The sequence below is a fragment of the Labrus mixtus genome, chromosome 18 (genome assembly GCF_963584025.1).
Source record: "Labrus mixtus chromosome 18, fLabMix1.1, whole genome shotgun sequence".
NCBI classification, from domain to species: domain Eukaryota; kingdom Metazoa; phylum Chordata; class Actinopteri; order Labriformes; family Labridae; genus Labrus; species Labrus mixtus.
This window is the reverse complement of record NC_083629.1, coordinates 10608952-10632556: the sequence shown is the minus strand read 5'-3', so window position 1 is coordinate 10632556 and position 23605 is coordinate 10608952. Positions and strand designations below refer to the sequence as shown.

General features: G+C 41.5%; 3 protein-coding genes across 5 annotated transcripts in view; 1 reads left to right on the top strand and 2 right to left on the bottom strand.

Moving 5' to 3' along the window:
- si:ch211-195o20.7 (cytospin-A) overlaps nucleotides 1–23605 on the top strand; it is a 404502-nt gene that overhangs the window by 119677 nt on the left and 261220 nt on the right. The gene's annotated exons all lie outside the window — the stretch shown is intronic.
- Nucleotides 838–6199, bottom strand: LOC132993130 (kelch repeat and BTB domain-containing protein 11). The gene is made up of 2 exons (XM_061062805.1): nucleotides 5690–6199; nucleotides 838–5082 (listed from the first exon to the last, which is right to left on the bottom strand). The coding sequence occupies exon 2, from the start codon at nucleotides 4978–4980 to the stop codon at nucleotides 3064–3066; it is 1917 nt and encodes a 638-aa protein (XP_060918788.1). The 5' UTR covers nucleotides 4981–5082; nucleotides 5690–6199; the 3' UTR covers nucleotides 838–3063.
- arhgef10 (Rho guanine nucleotide exchange factor (GEF) 10) overlaps nucleotides 8253–23605 on the bottom strand; it is a 57201-nt gene continuing 41848 nt past the window's right edge. For 2 of the 3 annotated variants that reach the window (XM_061062660.1, XM_061062662.1), the window contains 6 exons: nucleotides 22795–22952; nucleotides 17474–17616; nucleotides 16155–16329; nucleotides 10142–10264; nucleotides 9259–9768; nucleotides 8253–9172 (listed from right to left, as the gene is read on the bottom strand). In XM_061062660.1, coding sequence (XP_060918643.1) covers nucleotides 9266–9768; nucleotides 10142–10264; nucleotides 16155–16329; nucleotides 17474–17616; nucleotides 22795–22952 — 1102 coding nt within the window. In that variant the 3' untranslated portion in view covers nucleotides 8253–9172; nucleotides 9259–9265. Of the gene's footprint in view, nucleotides 9173–9254; nucleotides 9769–10141; nucleotides 10265–16154; nucleotides 16330–17473; nucleotides 17617–22794; nucleotides 22953–23605 lie in introns of all 3 variants that reach the window. The other variant, XM_061062661.1, reaches the window with a different exon arrangement.

Genomic DNA, 23605 nt, shown 5'->3' with positions numbered 1-23605 from the left:
CATGATGTATTGTGCTTTAACTTTTCACTTAACATCTACTACCCGCCGTGCTGTTTATCCCGAAAGCTTAAGATAAATCAGAACCTAGTATTTGACATTTTTTACATTGACAATAAAATGTAGGCGTGTGGATTAAGCTTTTTTTGTTTGTGATGTGAACATCATCATGGGCGGGTCCGTTGAAATGTATAGGCTAGACCACTAATGTCTGACCAGTAATGTCTGACCTTGTATACTCATACCTGGACCTGCACAAAAATTAGGATGGCAGAAAAATAAGGTGGCTAGGGCATTTGACCTCAATGCAACAATATCTTGTTAACACACTTTTTTCATTGCGCTCCAAAAGCTGATTAAATCCAGGTTGACGATGTGAATGTTAGCCAGGAGGCTAGCACTATTGCTACTGATCCAATACACATGCCCTGATATGATTAGATGGCATCTGCAGAGGGCCCATTCACATAGCAGAGGCCCAGACATTTCTTTGGGCGGGTCTCTGGACCAAAGATGCTTGTGATTGGTTAATGATTGCAAGCTCCTTGTACATTCATACAGCACTGAACTGGGTGACAGTACCACCTGAGTTTGCCATATTAATGTTTACATTGTCCTTAACAAAAGAGCCTGCTGACAAGAATTTACAATTTTATGTGGAAAAGACTTCTCAACTATTGCATGGTTTTGCTACCATGTACAGTAAATGTCATGTGTGCACAGCAGTATTACACTGTGCAGTAACAGCAGGTATCCACCAGATGGCAGCTTTGTTCCTAGCAAAGAAAAATGCAGTTATTCTCCATAAAAGCAAAGCCATATTAAGAACACCAGATCATATTCAGACACAAAATATTTTATTTGAAGCACTTATTTCTGACTGATATACATTATCCAACAGCTTATTTGTTAGCCCACACCGTATACCTTTAACAGAAAGCCATTACTTAGCATTGCATCACTTTACCGTCCATCACATCAGCAGATCCACAACTACCAAGTCCATACAAAAAAAATCACAAAAAATGCAGATGGCAGTCAGCGAAATATCGAAACCACATCCATGTTTCTATAGTCCTCTTGACTGCTTAGAGATATTTCTTCAAACATTATCAAAAGCTATTTGTTTCAAGAATATAACAACATCAGCCTCTTTACAAAACTCCCTCTGTTATTGCAGCAGCAAACAAAAATCTTGAAATATCTAAAAGAAGATGTAGACCTAAAATTGTAACTAATGTGCTCAGATGCAAAAGGAAACTGGTGTCATTGTGTCATGGCAGCAGTTTGTTTTTATTGGAAGCAACTTGGGTCATGACCATGAACTGCTGAAGAACTCTGGTATCTGATTTGACTAAAGACCTAAAGGATCAACCCAGTCTGTGTGGAAATGTGCAAGCAGCAAAACACTAGTCTGTTGTTCTTATTTTCTTCAAAGAGATAGAGCCTAAGATACAAGATCCATCTGTGTGTGTCGTAAATGGCTAGTTTTCCTTTAACTTCCCAGAAAGTGCCTTTTAGCAGCAAACATCATGCCCTTTCTCTTAGAAAACAACAACTATGCCTATTGCATTTATTATCAACATGACCATGGTGACATCAGAGGAACAACTGTTATTAGGAATGTGATTCACAAAATCACATGATTTAAAGACTACCTGAATTGTTGTTTGTCTTTGGCAAATGTGCTCTATGTAGGGACTTCTGTGATTACGCATTATAAACAAAATGGTCTTCCCTTCATCTCTTATCAATGTACTTTTAAACTGTAATAGTTCATTTTACACTGAACTTTGAAAGATTTTCAGACTCCCTCAGAAGATTACAAAGTTTCTGACAAGGCTGTTTTAAACTTCTTGGAGATAAAGAGCTAAAAGCTCTGCAGAATTTCTTTTGACCGAAAAGGCACCGTGCTGTACCTGCTTTGTTGATGCTTTGCAAAGAGCATATTTGTGTGGTACACTATTCAAATATTAGCTTTTATGCTGACTTCACTTTGACCTTGAGTCACATGAATGCATCACTGATCAGAGATGAAGTACAGCTACAGCAGTTTGTCGATCATAAAAGTCCAATATTTGCTGTTTTAATCTCCATCAATCGATCATTATTTGTATGATGCCAATTCATAATAAATGTTATCTGAAGACACTTTACAAAAAGAGCTCTTTGTTGTATCATATATTTATATCATGTGTTTACAAAGACCCAACATTAATCCACCATGAGCAAAGTAGCAAGAAGCAAGGAAAGACGTCCTGTTCTTGTTTCTCAGGAGAGGACCTGAAGCTTTCTTCTATTATTATACTGTATATAAAAAATATACTATCCTTTGTCGGGCCTCTCACTGTTGGTCTTCTCGAGGTTTGGGGAATTTCTGTTTTTAAAACTATTCTTTGATATTTTATTGACCAAAAATGGATGATGAAAACAACATTAGTTGCAGCCCTAGTTTGAGGAATACTATTCCTTCCCAGTCAGAGTCCTCTGATAACTGTTACATAGTGTTACAGCAGTCCAAACTGTATACTCAGTGTCGTTTGCATAGACCTTATGTTGCATCGTTCGTAAAGCTCACTAACTCTGCTTCCTTCCTTTTAATACAACTTTACACAAATCTTTTGTTTCCAAAGTCATCGGTCAACTAGGTAATATTTTCTATTTAATATCTATTCTAGCTATAAAAGTGCACCTAACCAAACTGAACACAGTGAATACACAAAGAAAAGAACCTACAGTCACTGTCATTATTACTGTATATCTACGTTTGGACACTAAGAAAGTTTTCATTCATTCAAAACTAAAAGAAAAAAGTTTTATTTCCCATTTAAGGCTGCAGACACATTAAATTGCCATGCAAATGTTCACATTCCACTGCAAGCAGGCGATGACGCACCAAGATAGAGAGCTGACATTGAAGAGTGTAAATAAGGTCTTCTGCTTATTTCCAGTTTTGCTATTACACATTTGTTGAGATATTCTGGATCACACACACACACATTCTCACACACACACACACACACACACACACACACACACACACACACACACACACACACACACACACTATGTAACCCTGTCAGGCTTTTCAGGCAAAGTGAGAACAAAAGGAAACAGAACGCCTTTCGCTTCCAGAGGCGCCCTGAGCGGCTCCTCTATGAAGTAGGCGTTCTCCTCCTCCACTACAAACTGAAGAGTCTGGCTTTTGTTCACACAGTAGATGCAGTTCCCGATAACAGCACACCTGAAGGGTAAATGACTTCCGAGCCTCTGCGATGCACAATCATGCCACATTTTCACTATGCTGTTGTACTTGAACACGTTGATCCCCAGCTCTCTGTTCACATCGAAGCGGTAAATGAAGCTCTTCAGAGCCACCATGTCTGTGGACTTCTTCCGGCTGTTGTTGTACGGACACTCCTGCCACTCGTCCCTCTTTGTGTCGTACTTGAGAAGGCGGTAAAAGAGAGAGCCTCCTGAGACGTAGAGTTCTCCGCTGCATGTCGTGGCTTCGTGCGCCACGGCAAAGGCTCCCTTCGGCAAGGGGGCCATAGTAGTCCATCTGTCCATGCGGGGATCATATTTTTCCACTGTAAACAAACATTCCCCTCCAATGGCATACAGGTAGCCATCCATGGACACGAGTTTTAGCTGGGCACGGGCCTGCATCAGGGGTCTGACCTCAGCCCAGCTACTGGTTATTGGGTTGTAACAGAAGACCTTGTCTGAAACCTTGCCCTTGTCTCCATAGCCCTTTATCCCCCCTGCCACAAACAGGTAGTTATACATGGTACAGATGCCACACCCTTTAGTGTTTATGTCCTCAGGCATCGCTGTCAAAGGTCTCCAGTCGTTTGCTGTTTCATTATAGTAGTAAATCATGTGATTCTCCTCCAAAGACCCAACTGACAACGGGCTCTGCGGCCGGCTGCCACAGCGGCTCGGCGGCCGACTTCCAACGCGATCAAACACGTCGTTGATCTCTGCCACCATGAGGGTCTTCCTCCCCTCCATCCTCTTCTTCAGGATAAGATCCCGCTCGGATCCAGTCAGGCGACCGTACACAGACGGGTCTTTGAGAATCTGGAGGAAGTTGTCGCTCATGAATCCGTAGGCGGTCTCCTTCAGTTCGCTGAGCCGCTGCTTTTTGGCGATGGTGAGAATCTCGTAGCAGTTCTCTGCGGTGACTTGTGCAGACATGGAGTCCATGGCGGCCTGGACGGCACAGGGGATCTGGAGGATTTTAGCCCCTGTGATGACTTCTACTACATTATCCTTGGAAACATTCATTTTAGAGGTGTAAACATAGTCGATCAACGTGGACAGAGTCTTGTAACTGATGCCCTTCACTTTCAGGATGTCCCGTGACAGCCGAGCTTTGAAGTAATCACTTTTTTCTGCCAGTACAGACTTGTGAGCGCTGATCCTCTGCCCGCCCACCTCGATGACTAAATCAGGATCTTTTTTAGTCATCGTGTTCGCCTCGATGCTGTCTCTGTGTTCAAGGTTTGATTCCAGGACTGACCAATCAGTTTCCTGTTTGGCCTGGCCGGGCGAGCATATGGAGGAGTCTGCATTGTCAGACACTTTAGCTCTGGCGCCATTGTGGATTTCACTGCCTGTACAATTTTGTTGCACAGCAGAAATGTGATTGGTTACAGCAGAGTCAGCGTAAGGAGAGAGGTCAGGAGCGGCCTTGTCATTTGGGAGGGAGAACTTTTCAGTTCTTGAGATGAACGAGCCGTTACCTTGCTGATGATCCACATTATTATTCTCCATCAGTGTCCCATCCAACAGGTATTCCTTCTCGAACACAGGAGGGGGGCTGAAATCCTGGCTGTCCTTTAGGAATCCTTGGACATAGCCTGGACATGAATTCATGTCTTTGTCAGACGGTGTGACAAGTTCAGGGTTCACAGCATGGAGGATGACATCTGCCTCCACAGTGACGGCCCCTCCTCCCTGCCTGCAGCCCTCGTTCATTTTGACGCACTCACTGCTGATGGGAGACGGCGTTTTCGTCGCTCATGCTGAGTGGGTGGAGAGTGGATGGAGAAACTTGTGATCGCACTCCTCTCTGCTCACCTACATGAAGGAAAACACAAAGAGTTCATTTAGCAGAAGCTCACAGAGAAGTGAAAAAAAAAATGAGCCTTTCAAGCTGCAAAGACTTCTGTGCTCTCTTAGGGGCGCCGTTTCTCGAATAAAATTAGGAGCTGGGAAATTTGCAGGAAACATTACTTAGTGCTTGTGTAACACTCCTGTATAAATGTGTCAGCAATGCAGTCAATCCAGCAGCACTAACCTTTTTTTTTTTTTTTAAAGGTACAATAATACATACAGTTTAACAAAGACTTCGCATGCAGCTTCTTGTTGCTGTAAACTGCATGACCTACTGCAATAATCACCCAGCCTGTCCATTATTTGTGTTAATCTGGAGCCAGTCACAGCGCATGCGCAAATACTGTTGAGCTGATGGAGGAATTAATCTCCAACATAACTGAGAAAGGGTGTTCAAAATGACATCATGACTCTTGTTCATGCATTCCCTGATAATGTCGGACAAACGCATAGAAAAAAGCGGGTTATTCCTCCATCTAATCAATAACACATGGGAGTAATTTACACATTTTAATCAAATTAGTATTGACGTATGAGGATTTAAGTCTATTGGCTGCGTAATGTGACTTACCTGCCTATCCTAGATGCAGTTAAACAGCTCGGCAGCCCCAGTTCCCCCGCCAGTCTCCCCACAAAGCTCGGTTACGTAAGGAAGTCGCAATCCCGATGAAGCAGCCGGGCTGTGCTCCCCTGGATGACATTACCGTACAGACTATGGCAGCTGCTTTATCCCATCCGTTTCCCTTTCATCCATCCAAACACTCCTACCGTTGTTTCATCCGCTCCTGCACTGAAACCTCCCCGGGTGGAGGGACGGTGTCGAGGGAGGGAACCTATCAAATAGTCATTTTACAGGTCGCACCACCTCCTTCAGATCAGCCGTTGTCAACTAATTCCCTCCTGTTGGAAGTGAGGTGAGCGCACGAGCCGTCCACCACCACGGACAAGGCAAGCAGAGAAACCAGCACGCGGACTAGCCAGGACTGTAATTTTGTTGTCTTTCTTTTTTTTTTCTTTTCTCTCTCTCCTTACAGTTGACTACAGTGAGGTGGTTGTCATTGATCTAAACCACGCCCCATCTGTCGGATTTAACCCTACACTCAACTGCACGAGCACGAACCCCATATGTTGGGCGCGCGCTGGACGCTTCACAGAGATGCGACATTCCTTTACGCATCATCCCTGTCCTGGGTACCACGACCGGTGGGTGGGTGGGGGGGGGGGGGGAACCAGGGGGAGGAATATAGCCTATGGGAAAACCCCATCACATCCCTTGCGAACAAAAAAAACAATCTAATACTAATTTTATCATAAAATGTGTTGCCATTAATGTGGAATAAGCCTACAACAGGATATATAATACCTGTTAAAACTATAGAGTGGTGCTGATGCACTTAAATCAAATTAAAGCTCCTGAGGACTTTGGGGCTCCCTGTGGACAAAGTGGTATGAATGATCTATTTGTAGTTTGTGTCCTGTGCATGTAAGTAATGTTTTTGAACAAATATCTCACCCTGCTTTTTATTCCATTAAAATGTATCACTCATTATGAAGCTTTGTCATGAAATACTTCATAAACTCCCTTCACATAACTCCTACCCCATGGCAGTGGTTTCCAGCATTGACAATAAATTGCATGTAGGAATAATCAGTCTCTATACTGAGGATCTTTTGTTGTTCTGTAGCTCATAAAAGGGCTTCAACATTAATCTCAGCCTGTTTCATATCCTGCTAAAAAGTCTTCACAGGAGCTTTAAGTACCACACACCCTGTTCCCCCAATGGGATTTTATGTTAAGGCACGTCTATTAAAAAATCAATACCGACTCCATTAGTATACACCTACCTGTTTTTGCATGAGACAGTTTATCTCTACATCTTTAGGACTGACATGACATCTCTCTCTGAAACAAATTGTGAGTGTTCACTCTAGGCAAGTTTAACCACAAAAAAAAAAGAGCCTGGCAATGTTATAGAGATGAGTCACACTTCCTTTTTGGAAATGATCCAACACCATTTTTAACTAATACAAAAGCCTGAGGCAAATCACAATGCAGTATGAGGTACTTAGTAACAGCAGTAATGTGTGTGGTAGGGAAAAGATAGCCTTTGGATTGTTTTTGTGTCATACTGTGATTAAAGAGGCACGCAAGACATATGCCCTAAATACATGAAAAGGCCTGATTAGAAATAGCACAACCTCACAAGGCAGGAGTAACAGCAGCAGCAGACGTCTTTATCCAAGGTCCGTAACCTCTCCACCGTGGAGACTGCCTGTCGTAACAACTGGCCTTCAATTATAAAAATAGAGGGGAGCAACCGCAAGGGCATCAAAAAACTATCAGCGCTGTAAGATTAGAGAGCTAAGAGGTTTTAATGCTAGATATTCTGAGAGCAAAGACTCACTAAGGACTGATGTACACAATGAGTTGTTACTATGGCAACCTCTGGGTCAGAGGGAAAACAACAGACTAACTGATAACTGGGTTTCTTAGTTTGTACAGTGGGTCTAAGGCGTTGCTCTACCTTTTAGTAAACAAAAGAGAGCAACAAAAGTTCAATATTATCTTTTTTTAAGTCTTAAGGTTTAAGTCAGAATGTTAGTTACCACAACAAAAGTCACGTCAGAATGTATTTTGGATTGGAGCTCGGGAGCAACTCCAGCCTGAGATCAGCTGGTCTATTTTCATAGGAACAGATAACAGTGTGAAACATAGTTGTGCAACAGTGATCGTGGGCGTTACAAGAGAGAGAAAAAAAGCCTTGACCCCCCTCTGTTCAGCAGTAGGAGAAATGAGCAGCGAAAATCCCAGAAGAGCTGTACTGGGCTCAGTTCCTGCAGCCCCTCAGGCACATTGCTAGTCCCAGCATGTACTGATGGCTGCACACAAGGAGAGTGGAGAGCAAGGTTAGTTGGAGATGGGAGAAATAGCTATGCTGACACTCTCAATCCCACCTCAATCTACAGAGAGGTTCCCACAAAGTGAATGTGTATTTGTCAGGAGCAGGCATTAATATGATGACTTTACTGAAGATAAAAAGTGAACGTGTGTATATTCTAGTGAAAAATGCCCCACAAAACAATCAAAACTGTTATCATAATGAAAAAAGAAGTTCAAATGAAGTACACAAGGGTAGTCAATAAAAGTTTATGAATTTGTTAATACAAATAACAGTAATACAAAGAAATAGTTATAAATGTATAAAGCTTTTTGTGTTTTTTTTTAAATATCCTTATGTGAGAAACAAAGATGCATGAGGGGAAATAAAAATGTCCTTGTAATAACAACTCTTACATCCCTTTTTGAATAGAAACCTGGCCAGCCAGAGATTCTCATCAAGCCTTCTCATATTATTTCAGTCATCAATATGTCTGCTTTTTTTCATCCCTTTCCTTTGTTAACAGCTGGTGCGATAGTAGAATGATTGGATTCCATAGAAACACTGAAACTTTCTCTTACCCAAAACTCAGACACACACGTAATCCTGAGTTGTCAAACTTGATATTTACAACTCGTGCCTTTACAGATAACATAAGATCAGGCCACAACATGATCCTAATTTTGATCGAACTTTCATGTCAAAGATTCAAAGCCTCATCAATACCTTATGCGCCTCTCAAGCAGAACTAAGTCTGTTTTCTTTTCAACACTGTTTTTAAATACTGCAGTCCTTATACAGTCACCTTGTATGGCACTAACACTGGAGAGTAAACTATTAGCCATGTTACAGACAACAACAGACTTTATGAGACCATGAAATTAAAGACCTTTCAGTGTTTTTTTTAAACAAATATATCCTTAACAAGTACAGTATATCTTTTCATTGGTCTGTGGAGAGTTGTTCTTGCAGTAAAGCATCATGATTGAGTGGTTATATATGGATCCATTGTGTTTCCGTGGTCGCAGACATCCTTTACAAACATCAGGGGAATACTGTGGAAAGTTTTTGATGCACTTCTTGTTTCAAAAAGGCATTAAGTTGTTCTGATGTGATCGAAATGTTCTGTCGAGTGTAACAACAAATCTCCCTGTGAGCAGCACTTTTGTTCAAACCTAAAAAAGAGAGAAAATGTATATTAGATTTCTATAAAGTAAGTACTTTAAGTTTTACTGGGACAGATCAAAAGTTATCTACTTGCTTTTGTGTCACATGTTGAGTAAGGGGATCTGCCAGATCATGATGGAAGATGTGGTGTCCTCGTGCCTAGACTGTTTGGTCTTTTTGTTGACCTTGCGGTGGCCCAACCCTCCAGACACCACCAGCAGAGAGCTGACGTCCACCTTGCTGGATCGGCGGCCTCTCTGGTGATGGGCGGGGTCATGGAGCAAGTCGTAAAGGGCGCCGTCCTCGGGCCCGTGCTCCAAGGAGCCCTGGGATGGAGCTAAGGAGCCGCAGGAAGAGGACAGGGAGTCCTGGAGAGCCATGGTGGTACAGCCTGCCTCTCCCAGCCACACACCCCGTCCCTGAGGTGGAGTCGGGGCTGAATCTGAGGGGGGGTGGCTGTTCTCCCCGTCCTCTGTATCTGTCGGCTGAACTGAGGTGGGAGGGGTGGAGGATTGCTGGACACAGGGCCGGTTGCACACTGCAGCAGCCACAGTGAGGAACTTTACTGGTCCGTTGTGAGCGTGAAGGGATACCATACCCCGACCTGAAACACAAACAGTCATCTACATATTCACTCAAGAACTTTGACATTTCATCTATACTGAATCTGTAAAGAACAAGAGAGATAGAACTGCAAAATCAACTCGTTAGCAAGCATCATCTACAAACGATTAATTGGCAGCTATTTTCAATCATCAATAATATGAACATGTTTGGGTTCAGCCTGTTGGTGTGACAAAGAAAACAGTTTGAAAATCCCACAATCACCTCTAAAAGATTGTGAAACCCTTTTAGAGAATATTTCTTTCTTTTCATAATCCAAACAATGTCATGATTAACCATTAGAAAATAATCCCAACATAGACTATATGCACAGGTTCAGTAGAACATGCAATACAGTAATGTTTGAGTGTTACCTGTGACTTTGGGGATCCCCTGCAGTCTGGGAACAGAGAGGGCCACAGTCACCCCAAGGTTGGTCCCTACCAGCAGCAGACCATGACAGACCAGCAGACTACTCACTGACACTCTCTGGTTCCCTTTGAGGAAAAACAGAAGCAGAACATTGATGTCATCATGCAGAAAGTAGGTTTATTGTAGATTAAAAAAAGGAGAAATATTCAGAGAAACATTTCATGTTGAACATGTTCTAACACCACGGCCTGTAAGCTCTTATACTCGTGCTCGGTGCTCATGCAAACTAGTGTTTGCTGTAAAATCGGAAAAGGGCACAGTTAATGGACCACTTGAATGCAGTGTGCAGGAGGATAGGAGGGGGGCGTATCATTTTGAGTAGGGGTATTTCTACAGCAACCATGTTCAGCTGTTATTTGTCTCCAGGGCAACGCAAAGAGGAGGCTGAATGAAAGCAGCTCTTTTCAAGTGTGTGAACACAGAAAATGCTCCATTATAGTACTTTGAGTCAAACAAACAAACACAAAAGTGTTATGTAACAGAATGAGTGAAGCGTAATGCTGTAATTAAGCAAGGAGCTCTGCCTCTGTTGAAGCAACAGGACAATCAGACCTGACCTTTTTCTTTCCCTTCTGGTTAGAAAAATCACTTAGCACTATGAAAGCTTTGATTGTTGAGTTTAAAGCCCCTTAAAACAAGGATACAATAAAATCAGGCCTGCTGACATCTGGCTGTGTTAGGTGACCTATTATGAGGACTTTGGCACTCAGACTCAGACGTCACCACATAGGAGCTTTGTTAGGAATAAGCTGCACAACAAATGGTATCTGGTGACACATTTGTATGACTGTTATAAGAATCTTGGGTTTTTGAAAAAAAAAAGATGTCTGCCCTTCTATGTGGGAGGTGAGACTGTCATGAGTCATTACTGCTGTAGCAGCTTGACTTGAGTTTCCTCCCTTAAAGTAATCCTCTTGGGCTTTAGGGAAAAAATTACTGCCAGTCTCTCTGTCTGACCCCCCTCACTAGAGCTGACCCCATGCATGTGGCACACATGCCAAACTGCCACACTTCCAGGAATCCTGCCAGATAAGCAGGCAGGTACAGTTAAAGACTGGTCCTTCATTCCTGACCACATGTGCTTCTAATGAGGGCCTAGAGTTAGCAGATACACACAGTCTGCCAGTCGGGGGCCTTGCTCAACTTCCTCCTTTCATAATATTTGGAGTTCCCCACCCAGAGGGTGAACTAAAATAAACCCTGAGTGAATGTCAACACGGCCTAGCTCTTGCCCTGATCCTACACCAGAGCAACACTTTGATCTGCACTTAGTCCTGACAACCAACAGCAGGAGGGAGGGGCTAATCCCAAACATTACAATAATACACTGTGTCAGCCATTTGATACAACTACAAAATAACTCTGATCAGCACAATGTGAACAACGATGGTTTTCGTTACTATAAAAGGAATTCACATTTTCTCTTGCAGCACTTGAAACAAGTACAAAATGTCAGTGTTTCATGATAAAAACACATATTTGACTGACGGCATTATTGTTAGCATAATGATGCGACCAAGAGTTATGTTAGCGGTTTTTGAGGCTGTACTAAGGTGGCAGTGCTTTAGCTAAATGCTAGCAAAAATAACTATGCGTACATGCTGATCATGCACATTGTACAATGTTGATATTTGAAGTAAATTTAGATAGCATACCAATATTTGCTTATTGTTATTAGATGTTGATCAAAGTGACTAGAATTCATTCTCTTTTGGGTAGGTTTTCTTCAGGAAACTATTCAATATTTGTTAGAACAACACGGTACTGTCAAAACAATTAAATACTGTTGGATCTGGATGAAATATCAGGGAATAACTAAGGTCAGGTGACTTGATCCTCTGGAGAATAACAGTGTCTGTATACAGTTTCATACAAATATATACATTTGTCATTGAGATCCAAACTGCTGAACTGACTCAGTGACACCTGGTATACCTCACTTAGTATCATGAGAAATTCTACTTGAATCTATTTTGTCTTCATCAGAGCATTACAATTCGACAAGTTCTCACTGGAGCCTTGTTTTTTATGTTCTCCTTCATCCAGTCATCTCAATCACTGTCCCTCTGCTGTAGTGGATGTTCACTCATTAAAAGGTGTTCCTTCAACATTGGGATGTGTACAACACTGGTGGCGGTCAAACAAAGCAGAGCTGGAGGTGTTATTTACCGACCCCCCCTTGATGTTTGTCTCCCATTAGGCCATGCATGGCTGCATATGTAGGTCACAGAGCAGCAGACAAAGGCAGACTAGACCCTCAGAACCGGGGGCCAGCCAGATAACCAGCGTCCTCTGAGACATCATCACAGCACAGGCCGCTTTGATGGAGGACCACCGCTCTTTGAAGTGCTTAGGAACTTGTTTTTACATTTAAAACTGAATTTACACATTTCACGCCATATATGTATATTCATACTATCCATATTAAGACTTGGGAATAAAAAAGAAAAAGATGTGCACAAGGCAGAATTATTAGTAACAAAGTCACTTTAAAACATGAGCAGTATCAGGCTCTTCAATAAACGCATGCTGAGTGAGAAAATGACTGCTATTACAGGATATTAGCCCCCACTGTCTAATATGCTTGGACTTAGCAGAATTGCTCCAACATGTTTGAACATGAGAAGAATAACCCCACTTCAAGCACCACCTGCATTTCAACACAGCACCATTCATAGAGGCATTAAGACTGAAGACGACGCCCCATGTGTCTCCCTTTGTTTGTCTGATGGTGTGTTCTGTGGACAAGCCCAGATTGCATCAGGATATGTAATATCCCCTCACAATGCTGTGGACTTCCCGGATAATATGCTTATCAGGAAATCAAGAGATCAAATATCAGAACAATGTCATTGTCATTTGCTAAGCTTGTACTATGTTTAGCCTCAGCTCAGTAAATGTGTGTTAATGTAGCAAAGCAATGCAGATGAAAGACCAATCACATCGATAGCGCACAGTCCCTCCTGTCCAAACTGTTTGGCTGGCAGTTTCAATTACATCAGAGTTTGTGCAGAAACAGCACATTTTTTTTGGTCTCATTTTGTTCCACAACAGAGGCCAGCAGAAATAAACCCAGCTGTGGAGGGTTCTAGAAACGCACGGATCACAACAGACTACAATAAGGGGCAGCGCACACGTGGACTTAATATAGGAGTGCTTTTTAAAACATATCAAAACAGGAACCTTGTTGGTGATTTAAATGTTTAAGCCGACTAACATTCCATTGAATGAATAGTGTTGTCAGAGGAAGTGAGCTCTTAATGGCGAGACCCAGAGGATGAAAAGCTTTCATGTGTTGTGGTTGGTCCCAGAACCGGCTTCCTCTGTGGTTGCATGGATTCTATTAGCTAATATGGATCGAGAGGTCCCAGAGCAGGCCATTTATCATTCACATCTGTCTCAGAAAGAGGCCTTCCAATTGTAACTGTAAACAGAGGGTATCAGAGAATTATTCTCCCACAAGATCAAGTGAAGGCTGGATACTCCAATGTTGGTCATCTCTTACATTTTCTCTCAAAAAACGTAGGCTTGTAGATCTAGAGTTTGTTTAATGGCTAGTGCAGTTTGTCTCTGCAGTCAGAGGCATGAAGCTGCATAAATGCTGTAAATCACTGTGCCAAACCGAACAACTTGTAGCCATGGTTACAACAAGCTGTGAGTGGATGTTGCAGCTTGTTGCTGCTCCAACAGCTTATGAAGATTTAAAACCCTCTCATTTGAGCTTAACATGAGCTATTACACAGGACTTCACGGTCTGCAAGTAAAAGGAGATGAAAAGAGTTACCCTGATTTCTACACGCAGTTATTCTGTCAGAAGCCTTCTCTAATGTTATTACTACCTCGTGGCAGTAGTAGAGAAGTCCCTCTGAAGACAAAATGTGCATGCAGTCTAAGCAGCGCTGCGCTAGCTAATGACAGCGCTGCTAATGATGCCAAAGATGAGATAGCATAGAACAACCGCAGGCTAGTCATTAGCTGCAGACCTCAACACACAAACATTAAACAACAGCTGTCATCACAAAACAAAACTCCCATCAAAACCTCATTTAACTCTGAACACTCTGCACAATCCATCTTCAAGAGGAAAGCAAAGAGTCTAATGTCAAAAAACATTTGTGTTCAAACTTCAAGAAAACATGACAGAGAATTCTGAAAGTGCACGCTAAACCAGAGCTGTCTGCATGACTCAGCATGAAGGATGAAGAGATTGAGAGCAGCAGCGATGGGACTGAACAAATCCCGACTTCAGACCAACAGAAGCAATCTCCACTTCACTAGAATCATTTTTATTTTTTTGGGCGGTGAGTTTTTGGGTCAAGCTGATGTAACACAGCAGATTACAAGATCCGAAGCAGCAGGCCGCTCTGATGACTCCAGCCGGGGATGATTGCCTCCCTCAAAGTAATTTCACTTGACCTGAACATCCTCAGCGACAATGTTTGGCTTAAATGCACATGCGAGGAAATGCTGCACATTATAATTTACAATATCACTGAATGTGATGACTTTTTACCAGAGTAACAGAACTAATGCTGTTGCTATAATCCCATTCTGTGTTTTGGATTGATTCAATACCCTCCTATGTTTTGGATACACGCTCTATATTAATTTCTCGAAGCCACTGAAACAGGTATTTGTCTCGACAATTAAAACTCATCCTGTGTTTCCTGGTGAGATATTGCTCATTGTCTTTGACTTTGTTCTGCACGTTACAGCCTGTTATAGACAGGTTTACATCTGCAGTTAGACATTCACAGCTCAAAGAAGGTAACCTTTCATCGAGTAATGAAAGTCAAGAAAATTGCTCATTCAAAGCTCAAACTACCCCCGTCTCATCAGAATCCCTGCACCCACTACTCGTCCTATACTAGATGTGTCAAATGAATCTCCCATGTTACTCCTGCATTATTATTTTAATTTTAATCTGACTCCTGGTGATGTCTAACAAGGCAGATAGCTCTGTTCATTTTTTTTTTACAGGTCATGTCATTGTCATTAAATAGTCAGTGTTAGCATTACAACCTCATTCATTGAGGTTACTTGTGATGAATATTAACATAACAGCAAGTTCAAAAGACAGCTCTAAATCTTTGGTAACAGAAATACATCAGATAGCTGAGAAATGTTATTTAATGCTGAAATCCACAAGTTTAAGTAGAAGCCTAGTGGCTAATATGCTTAGTATTTTAATATGATGTCATAATTTATGGCCTCTGAGTTATGTAAGTTGTCAAAAGGATGTTCAAATATTTGTTTTCTTTATCTACAAGAGAAGTATGAGCTGTGTTATACTTGGATGACACCTTCTTCAGTGAAAGAGTTTCTGTTTGCGTGACTTGACAAGGTCAGGCAGTTCCTTTAACCAACACCATGAATAGTGTTCAAATGAGAGACTTCTGATTCACCGTTTAGACTGGAGGAGCCTTTTGAAAGACAAACCTGCCATAACAAGTGCTGTCTGGATGAGCACCTACACTGATGTCAGCTTTTTCCTGTCAGGCAGCACTTTGGAGGTCATTGGACCTGCATCTCAGTCCACAAATAATGGGCTGTGTTTGAAAGTGTGTTTTGGACTAGATGATCACAAGGTCCATAATCACAAGAGAGAGAAAAAAAAATCCCTCAGTGTTTTGTCAGACAGTTTGACACTTTCTAAATATTTAATTCCCAGTGAGCTGCAACGCTCACATGACTGACTGGCACTCAAGGGCAGAGAAAGAGAAGGAAGAGAGGCAGGGGTTGTTTGTGTGTATCAGAGAAATGTCTTCATTTTTTTGACCCAATATTTACGATACGTTTCAATACGATACGTTATGATACGATATACTAATCTTGTCCTCTATGGGATATTTGTCTTGGACTCGAGACATTTCAAGCCACAATAAATCTTCTTCTCCGCTGGAAACTAACCTGGATGGATATTTTGTGTAGAAATTAAATCCATGTTTATCTTACCTGGCAGTGTATTGTGGACAGGAGTGGCTATGTTTATGTCCTGTAGGTGCTCCAGGGTCTCTGTGTGGAAAAGACGCAGAGTGGATCCAGAGCTAAAGGCGATCCAGATCCCCACCCCAGCCACCACCATGTGGGACACCACCATGCCCTCTTCTTGATGGGCCTCCAGCTGCCTCTGAGACAAGGCATGGTGACAAGCTTAAGCATTACCTCCAGCACATTTACAATACATGCAGACAGTGGGAGGAAGTTTATTAAAATTCAATAAGGAAGGATTTTCTTTTATTCCAAAAGTAAAAAACTAACTTGCAGATCGACAAGGAAAGAAACAACTTTTGGCACAAGATGGATTTATTTTATTTATTTGTATGCAAACCTGAGACATAACTTGGCTTAGATGACTTTCTAAGTCATCTACATTTAGGACCCTGTAATTATCTTCACTAGCTTAATCATATAAATAATCAGACATCACAAACAACAGGGGTTCTCAATGGTTGATTTAGGCCAAAAGCACAAATATGATGTCAATATTTCAGAACGAAAAGAGACTTTCAAATGAAATGGAAAATCAGAAAAACACACCAAAGCTTTTGTTTCATTAGTGCGAGTACGATTAGTTTCACCTATGTGCAAATGAATCTGAATTTGAACTGAACCTTAGCATGGAAACAAATAAACAGGGTTTTTTTCATCACTTGTTACATAATCTTACTCCATGTTACATTACATGTAGCTGGAGTTATAATTGTCTAAAGAAAGTCCATTCACAGGTGTGTCAGTTTAGGGTTCTCGTAACATGTGGTGATGAAAAGCATGAAATGTAATATCAGTACTAGAGTTCTGTGTTCACAAAATGTTACTTTTTATGTTTATCCTAAGTATTTATATTATATATTATAAGTATAAAAACAACAGTTTTACACCTCACCATTCCTATCTCTCACTTACAGTCTTGACTCTGGACTAACTGTAAGTCTTCAGTAAGGAAAAAGGAGCGAGACAGGCAGGTGGTCCGACATAATGAGCTCAATGAGGCTAAACAGATTATGAGTGAGTGCATGTCAGACGAAGGTTACTATTCCTGGACCAATGGCAGGTGCTGCTATTCCCTAAAGCAGGCCAGAGCACACCCAGGGGTTATCATCCATATTTCAGGACATGGAACATGGAAACTCTGGGAAGGGATATGAGGCACCTTCATTTACCAAAAGTTCTTTATGCTTTCAGTGATCCTCGGTTTGCAGCAGTTGGTTCAAACATACCATGAAATAAACGCTGCTTTTTTGTCAAGACAGTGTAAGAGTTGAGTGACATACCTCTACACAGTGTGTGTGGCTGCTGATGATGAACACCTGTCCACCTGATGACACCCAGAGGTGCTCCTCCACAGCCAGCATGGCCTTGACTGGGAGGACTCCCAGCTTTAGCACTTTAGGTTTCTCAGAGCTCCACAAGCCATCTTGAACAAACAAACAAAAATATATTAGCACCACAGTATTTCAATAAACAGAAAATAAAGAACTGAAATCAAATAAGTTTGTCGAGTGTTGAGACATGAGCTTTAACAAAAACATTAGTACACAGCTGTAGTACGTCAGCTTCAATACTTGATTCTGATCACCGTTGTTAACTGTTTTTTTTTGTAACTGTTACTTAGAAAAGCAGACGCTTGCTACAGTAAGGATTGAGCTCTCATCACAGACTCAGGAGGCCCTTAATGTAATCTTCCTGAGGAAAGAAGTCTGGTTATTTTGACGTCTGTCTGTTTCCTGTCCTGTGTTAAACGGAGAAAGTAGAGGATAACAACTGAGGAAGAAGCTTAAAAGATACAAAAACTGCAGGCTATGACAGAGAAATCTACAAAACTGAAGATGACACATGAAGTTAGCAGAGCGGAAGATGGTACTGGAACAGTGGTGTTTTTAACACAGACTCCAGCGTAGTACTTGACTGAATTTTTCTGACAAGTCACTGTTGATCTGAGCACCTTGTCTCCCTTCACCATCAGTGAAAAAGTTCAGTTTTCACTCACAGGGTCATTCAACTGTGAGTTCAATGAGAGTACTCACAGTTAGTTTAGCTCTTTTTATAGAGATTACAGAGTTAGCCATCGCCGTGGATGAAGCTCAAACTGTAGATTTCAATGAACTACTTGTTTAGCAGATTAAATAAATCCTTAGAAGTGAAATATTGATTTGAAAATGATCGTCTTCTGTAGTTAGTAGCTGTTTAATAAGCAGGATAATGTATAGTGAGCGGATTGTTATCACGGAGGAACCCCTTCAAGGCGAGACAAGCCACCTTTGCTGCAGGGTCCTGCTCACCCTGTCAGGGTTCCATTCTGCGATAACAACCAGATCCCCATACATGATCCCTTCCATAACACACTTCTTCTCCTTTTTTAGCTTTATTGTTGTCTTTTTTTACCATTTAAACCTAGAAATGTTCATGCAAAGGTTAAAGAATAAGGTTTATAATGACATGGCAGACACAGTAGGAATCACTCATTCTTCATAACTGTCATTTGAAAAGGTCGTCTGCATTTATATGACTCTGCTTGTGCTGGTAGAGTGGCCATTGATGGTTATCACAGCACTTCGCTATGAATATAAATGGGCTGTGAAGTGTTAGTCAGAGCTGAGCTCCATCCCACACACACCTCCTACACACTCTGTTCTACATGTGCCTGCACAACTACAGTGCCAGCTCTACTGCCATGTAACACCCCATGCTGTTTCTTTATAAATAAATTACAATTCTGCAAGTATAATGCCCACTTGTTTGGATTTCAATCAATGCCGTCATCAAATTAGAGGAAATTTAGGAAGATGCTTCATCAAAATAACACGGAAAAACAAGACCATGCATCAGTAGAAATGGCTCTGTGTTGAATACAAACTTAATTTCCTCTATATACCACATTCCCTAAGTTAATCTAGACCAGGAAGCGAATGAGGCCTCACCAGTCGTGCTTCAGAGAAGGCACAAAGGCGGCTATTGAAGGCAGAGGTGCCATGTGGGGAGAAAGGAGAGATGTTCTTAGAGAGGTGCTTTATAATGACTGAGGAAGTAAGAGTAAGCTCCCTCACAGGGGCTAGCTGGGGTTAGCATTCCAGCCACGCTCTGTGTATGTTATTTTTTATTAATCACAGTGTGTAAGTGAAAGTATGTGAGCATAAAAGAGGAGAAGGAAATGAGCAGTGAAGAAAAGGAAAAGAAAACTGGAGTGCCAACTTTCAGTCTTATGTAAGTCTGCCCACATCTCTCAATTCTTAAACTGCATTCCTCTATGTCAGTGTCAGCTGCAACAAATCTCTCATCACAGTGTATGTGCACAAAAACTGAACATGTATTTAACAAGTAGAGTCCTGCTGATCCAATTAACAGCTTTGGAAATACCTCCAATACAGCCAAACGATCCAGTAGTTGGTGAAGTCAAGTAAGCCAATTAATGCACTGATCCAATAGGATTAAGTATCAGTAGGGGTGTCAATCAATTAAATGTTCGAATTGTGAAAAATCACAGAAGAAGCTTTGATTAATCATGATTCATCACAATTTTGAAATATACTTGTATTTACTTTTTTAAATCTGAAAATACTCAAAATGTTTCCTATTGAAATGCAAATAAATCTACAAGCATGGCAACACAAATAGTTGATTAAGGATTTTGGCGTGTCACAATAAGATCTCAAGCGGGGCCCAGACCAACCAGTCAAAATGACCTGAGCCAATCTAGCTCTTCACACACACCACTATGCATACAGTACAGATGCTTCTGTAACAGTACATCATGGATGCTAACACCACCCAGGCAACATATTTGCACTTTTCACTTAAAGAAAACAAATAGTTTACGTAGTACAACCGAAGGAGCCTCTTTACCAACTGGCATAGATGTTCACTTTCTGAAGTGACAGTTCAGAAGCCAGATTGCATAAACTATGTCTCCACATGCTTTTAACAACTCATATTCAAAGTGTGGCCTGCAAAGTGGCTCATTAGAGGCTTCTAAAGATGAACTGATTTGAGGTCAATAACAATGTGACATTAGCAAACAACAACAGTACAGTGCTAACAATAGTTAAAACTAGCAAAATGTTAGCAATCAGTGTTTTCATAATACATAATGAAAGGCTATGTAAAGATGATTAAAAACAGTAAAAAAGAAAATAAGAGAAAACACTTTCATATAGTTTCAGTCCATAAACATTTTCAAGGCAAACAGAATTGTGAGCCGAGCTGCTGCTAGCTTTAGCTTAAGTTGTTTTAAAGTTATGATTCCTGCAGCGTAGTGAGCCAGGCCATTCAACAAGTCCATGTAAACGCACTTCACGATAACAACCATTGTCAACATTTACATATACAAGGGACAATAACATACAGCAGTTATAATTCAATTACAATAAATATATTTTTATAATTTAAATTTCATTGCCAGGGTTTCTGGTATGAACTGTTTCTCAAATGAATGAATTTCCCTCAGTATCAGGAAGTAAAAAATTGTATCAGAACATCTTAATTAAAAAGTCAGCAGGTCATTTATGCTAAGAAAGATGTAACTCACTACCCATAAGTCACAACCCTCTCAATAGGAAAGAGTCTATGCTTTATGATAGCATTTTAGAGGAGCAATATGTTCTGACTGTCTGACTATGACGTGTGACCTTTGTCAAGTCACTGCCTCCTTCTGTCTCCATCACTGACACAGAATGGAACAGAGCAAATAGCAAGCATGGCAGAATGAGGCTGAGCCAGCTTCAGACACGTTGCATCTTCTGCAGGATTACATTTCCACGCAGGATAACTCAGCACTGATGCTGTCTGAAGACAAAGCAGCATTTTCCCTCTGCCTTGTCACTATTCACTGGGAGGGTCTCCTTTGATCAGCTGACATTTGAACATCAAAGAACATAAGCTGATCATTACTCTTTGCTCTGCTTGCTTTCTTCTCTGCAAACCATGGGTCTACTTTGAATGCTAATAGGGGGTAGGGGCTGAGTCTTCCACAGTGACAAAGTACTTGAGCAGCATTATAACAAGAGATGCAGGGACCAAACTATCCTGAGTGAGTCATCATTTTAGCAGCAGGCTTCATGTTCCAGTGACAGTGACAGAGCTCTGGATGTGAAGAAATCAAAGTGGGACTCAGATGATTTATGGCCAGGGTTTGATGAGAAGCATCTATTTAAACTTCTAGTTACACCAACAGTGGAATACTTACTGTGCCAGCGTGTAATAACTGGTATGTCAAATAAAAAAGGGGAAAGAGAGGGGACATGTGCATCAGAAGTAATGAGTAGCTCAACAGTACATTCCTGAATGGTTGCATACTAACATACAGTTTGTTTCTCCAGGCAAACTGTAGCTCATTGGAAGAATGTGAGAACATTTTTCAACCTGTGTTTCACTCCTCAGGCCATTTTTCAGTCTTTATATCTATGTCACTATCAGTTTTTCTGCAACACACCATGGCTGACAGATCAATTTAACAAGGCTAGAAATTGAGCAGGAATACCATCATTAGATTTCCGATATACCCGCGGAGGAACTTTTGAGTCATATTGAGTCATATAAGAGCACGAGGAGGGAAAAAAATGTGTGACTGAGGTTATAAAAAACAAACCTCAAGCAGTGGTTGGATCACAGGGTAGTGATACCAAAACTAACATTAGAGAGCCAAGAATTAAAAGGAGAAGAATTTTCTTCTTTTCTGAAGTATCTACCTATCTCAGCGTGCAATGCGATGCATAACAAAAAGCAGACAAAAAAAGAGCACACAGACGGGGAGAAGAGGAAGCTCAGAGACTCTCTGTTTGCACTTGCTATGAAAACCAATCACAGATGGAACAAAAACACAGAATGTGAAAGATTGTGGGAAGAGTGCAGCCTGAATTCTTTCCTCCAATGTGTCTGTGCCTGTCAGGAAGGGAAGACTTTAAATAGGTCAGCGCTAACAGATTGGTTTCTCCCAGACAACCGAGCAAATGGAAACAGAACCTCAACACAGAGCAGAGGAGACCCCTGACCTCGAGCTTCACCCTGAGCCGCTGACTTACAGACCAACGGCAGCGCGGTGACTCAGAGGGAGAAAAAAATAACAGCAATGCACCTTAAAAAACAACAACTCTGCATTTGTTCGACCCAGAATAACCCTTCTATTCAGGGCTGCAAGATGTGAAGCTGTGTTATTTTTGCCTCAAACTCTTGAGCTTTTTAACATGTTCAATGTTCTGCCTCCGATTGGAAAAAGCATCAAATGTGGTGCAAAAGGAGTTTTCTAAATGATGTCAGCAGAGGAGTTTGAAAAGTTACTAAATTAATAAAGTTAGAAACTCCGTAATGAACAGACTACTTATTCATGAAAGTGGCCAATTATGGTTAAGGCCTCTGGAACAGACTAAATATTGAAGTAAACACTGTCAGCCTACACAGTTTGAAAACCAAATCTATTTAACTCATTAACTCACTGAATGCATTTTCTGTTCCAAACACTAACAGTGATTTATCCTCCTAACTGCACTAATTTCAGCCTTTTAGGAGTATCAACAAACGTTGAAAAGGTTCAGTGATGAGACTATAACAAGTTAAAAGCCCCCCCCCCCCCCCCCCCCCCCCCCCCTCCTGAAAGACACACCTTGTGATCTGGAGTACACAGCCACAGAGCCGCTGACCAGGCCGGCATACAGACAGTGCTTCTTGTAGACCAGGCTGGTGACGGTGGACTTGTCAGGGGTGAAGAAATGCTGTAGGCGGACTTTCTTGGACCGCTGGCTGCTCTTATAGACAATGATGCTACACAGGAGAGGAGACAAAACGACAAACAGACTTTATGTATTTGGAATGAGATTCCATCTAAGAGATTGTCACTTTTCTGTTTTGTTAGGGGGATATTTTGCAGAGTTGGTGGAAAACCGTGCATCATTTGACACCTTGAACGATATCTTCAGGTTCATAAACTTCAGTGTTTGAACCCTCTTTAATGCTAATTCTTTTGTTTGTTAAATGTATACAGTGTTTCCCCTACCATTATATTAATGGGGTCTAGAGGGGTGGTGCCTTCAACACTGAATGTTTTGAATATAGTCGCTCATATGATGTGAAATATAAGCAAAATGTCAGCATCTCTGCTCTGCTCCGCTCCCATTCATCACTCCCTCTCTCTCAGTCGCTCGACCACTCACTGACTCAATTTGCTCAACACTACACTGATAACAGCAGGAGAGGTGACAGAGTACCCAGGTACAGGAAGAACTCTGTAGTTAGCCTCTGTTTTATAACAGTTGTACATTTCTCTTCATCGAGAACAGTAGTTCTGTTGTTTAACTAACCAGCCAATACTCGTCTGATCCAACTGCAATCCTGTTTGTTAGACAGACAGGCAGCAAAACAGACAGCAGCATAAGTTGGAGAAACAGTGCAGTACTACACTGTAAGATCTGTTGGAA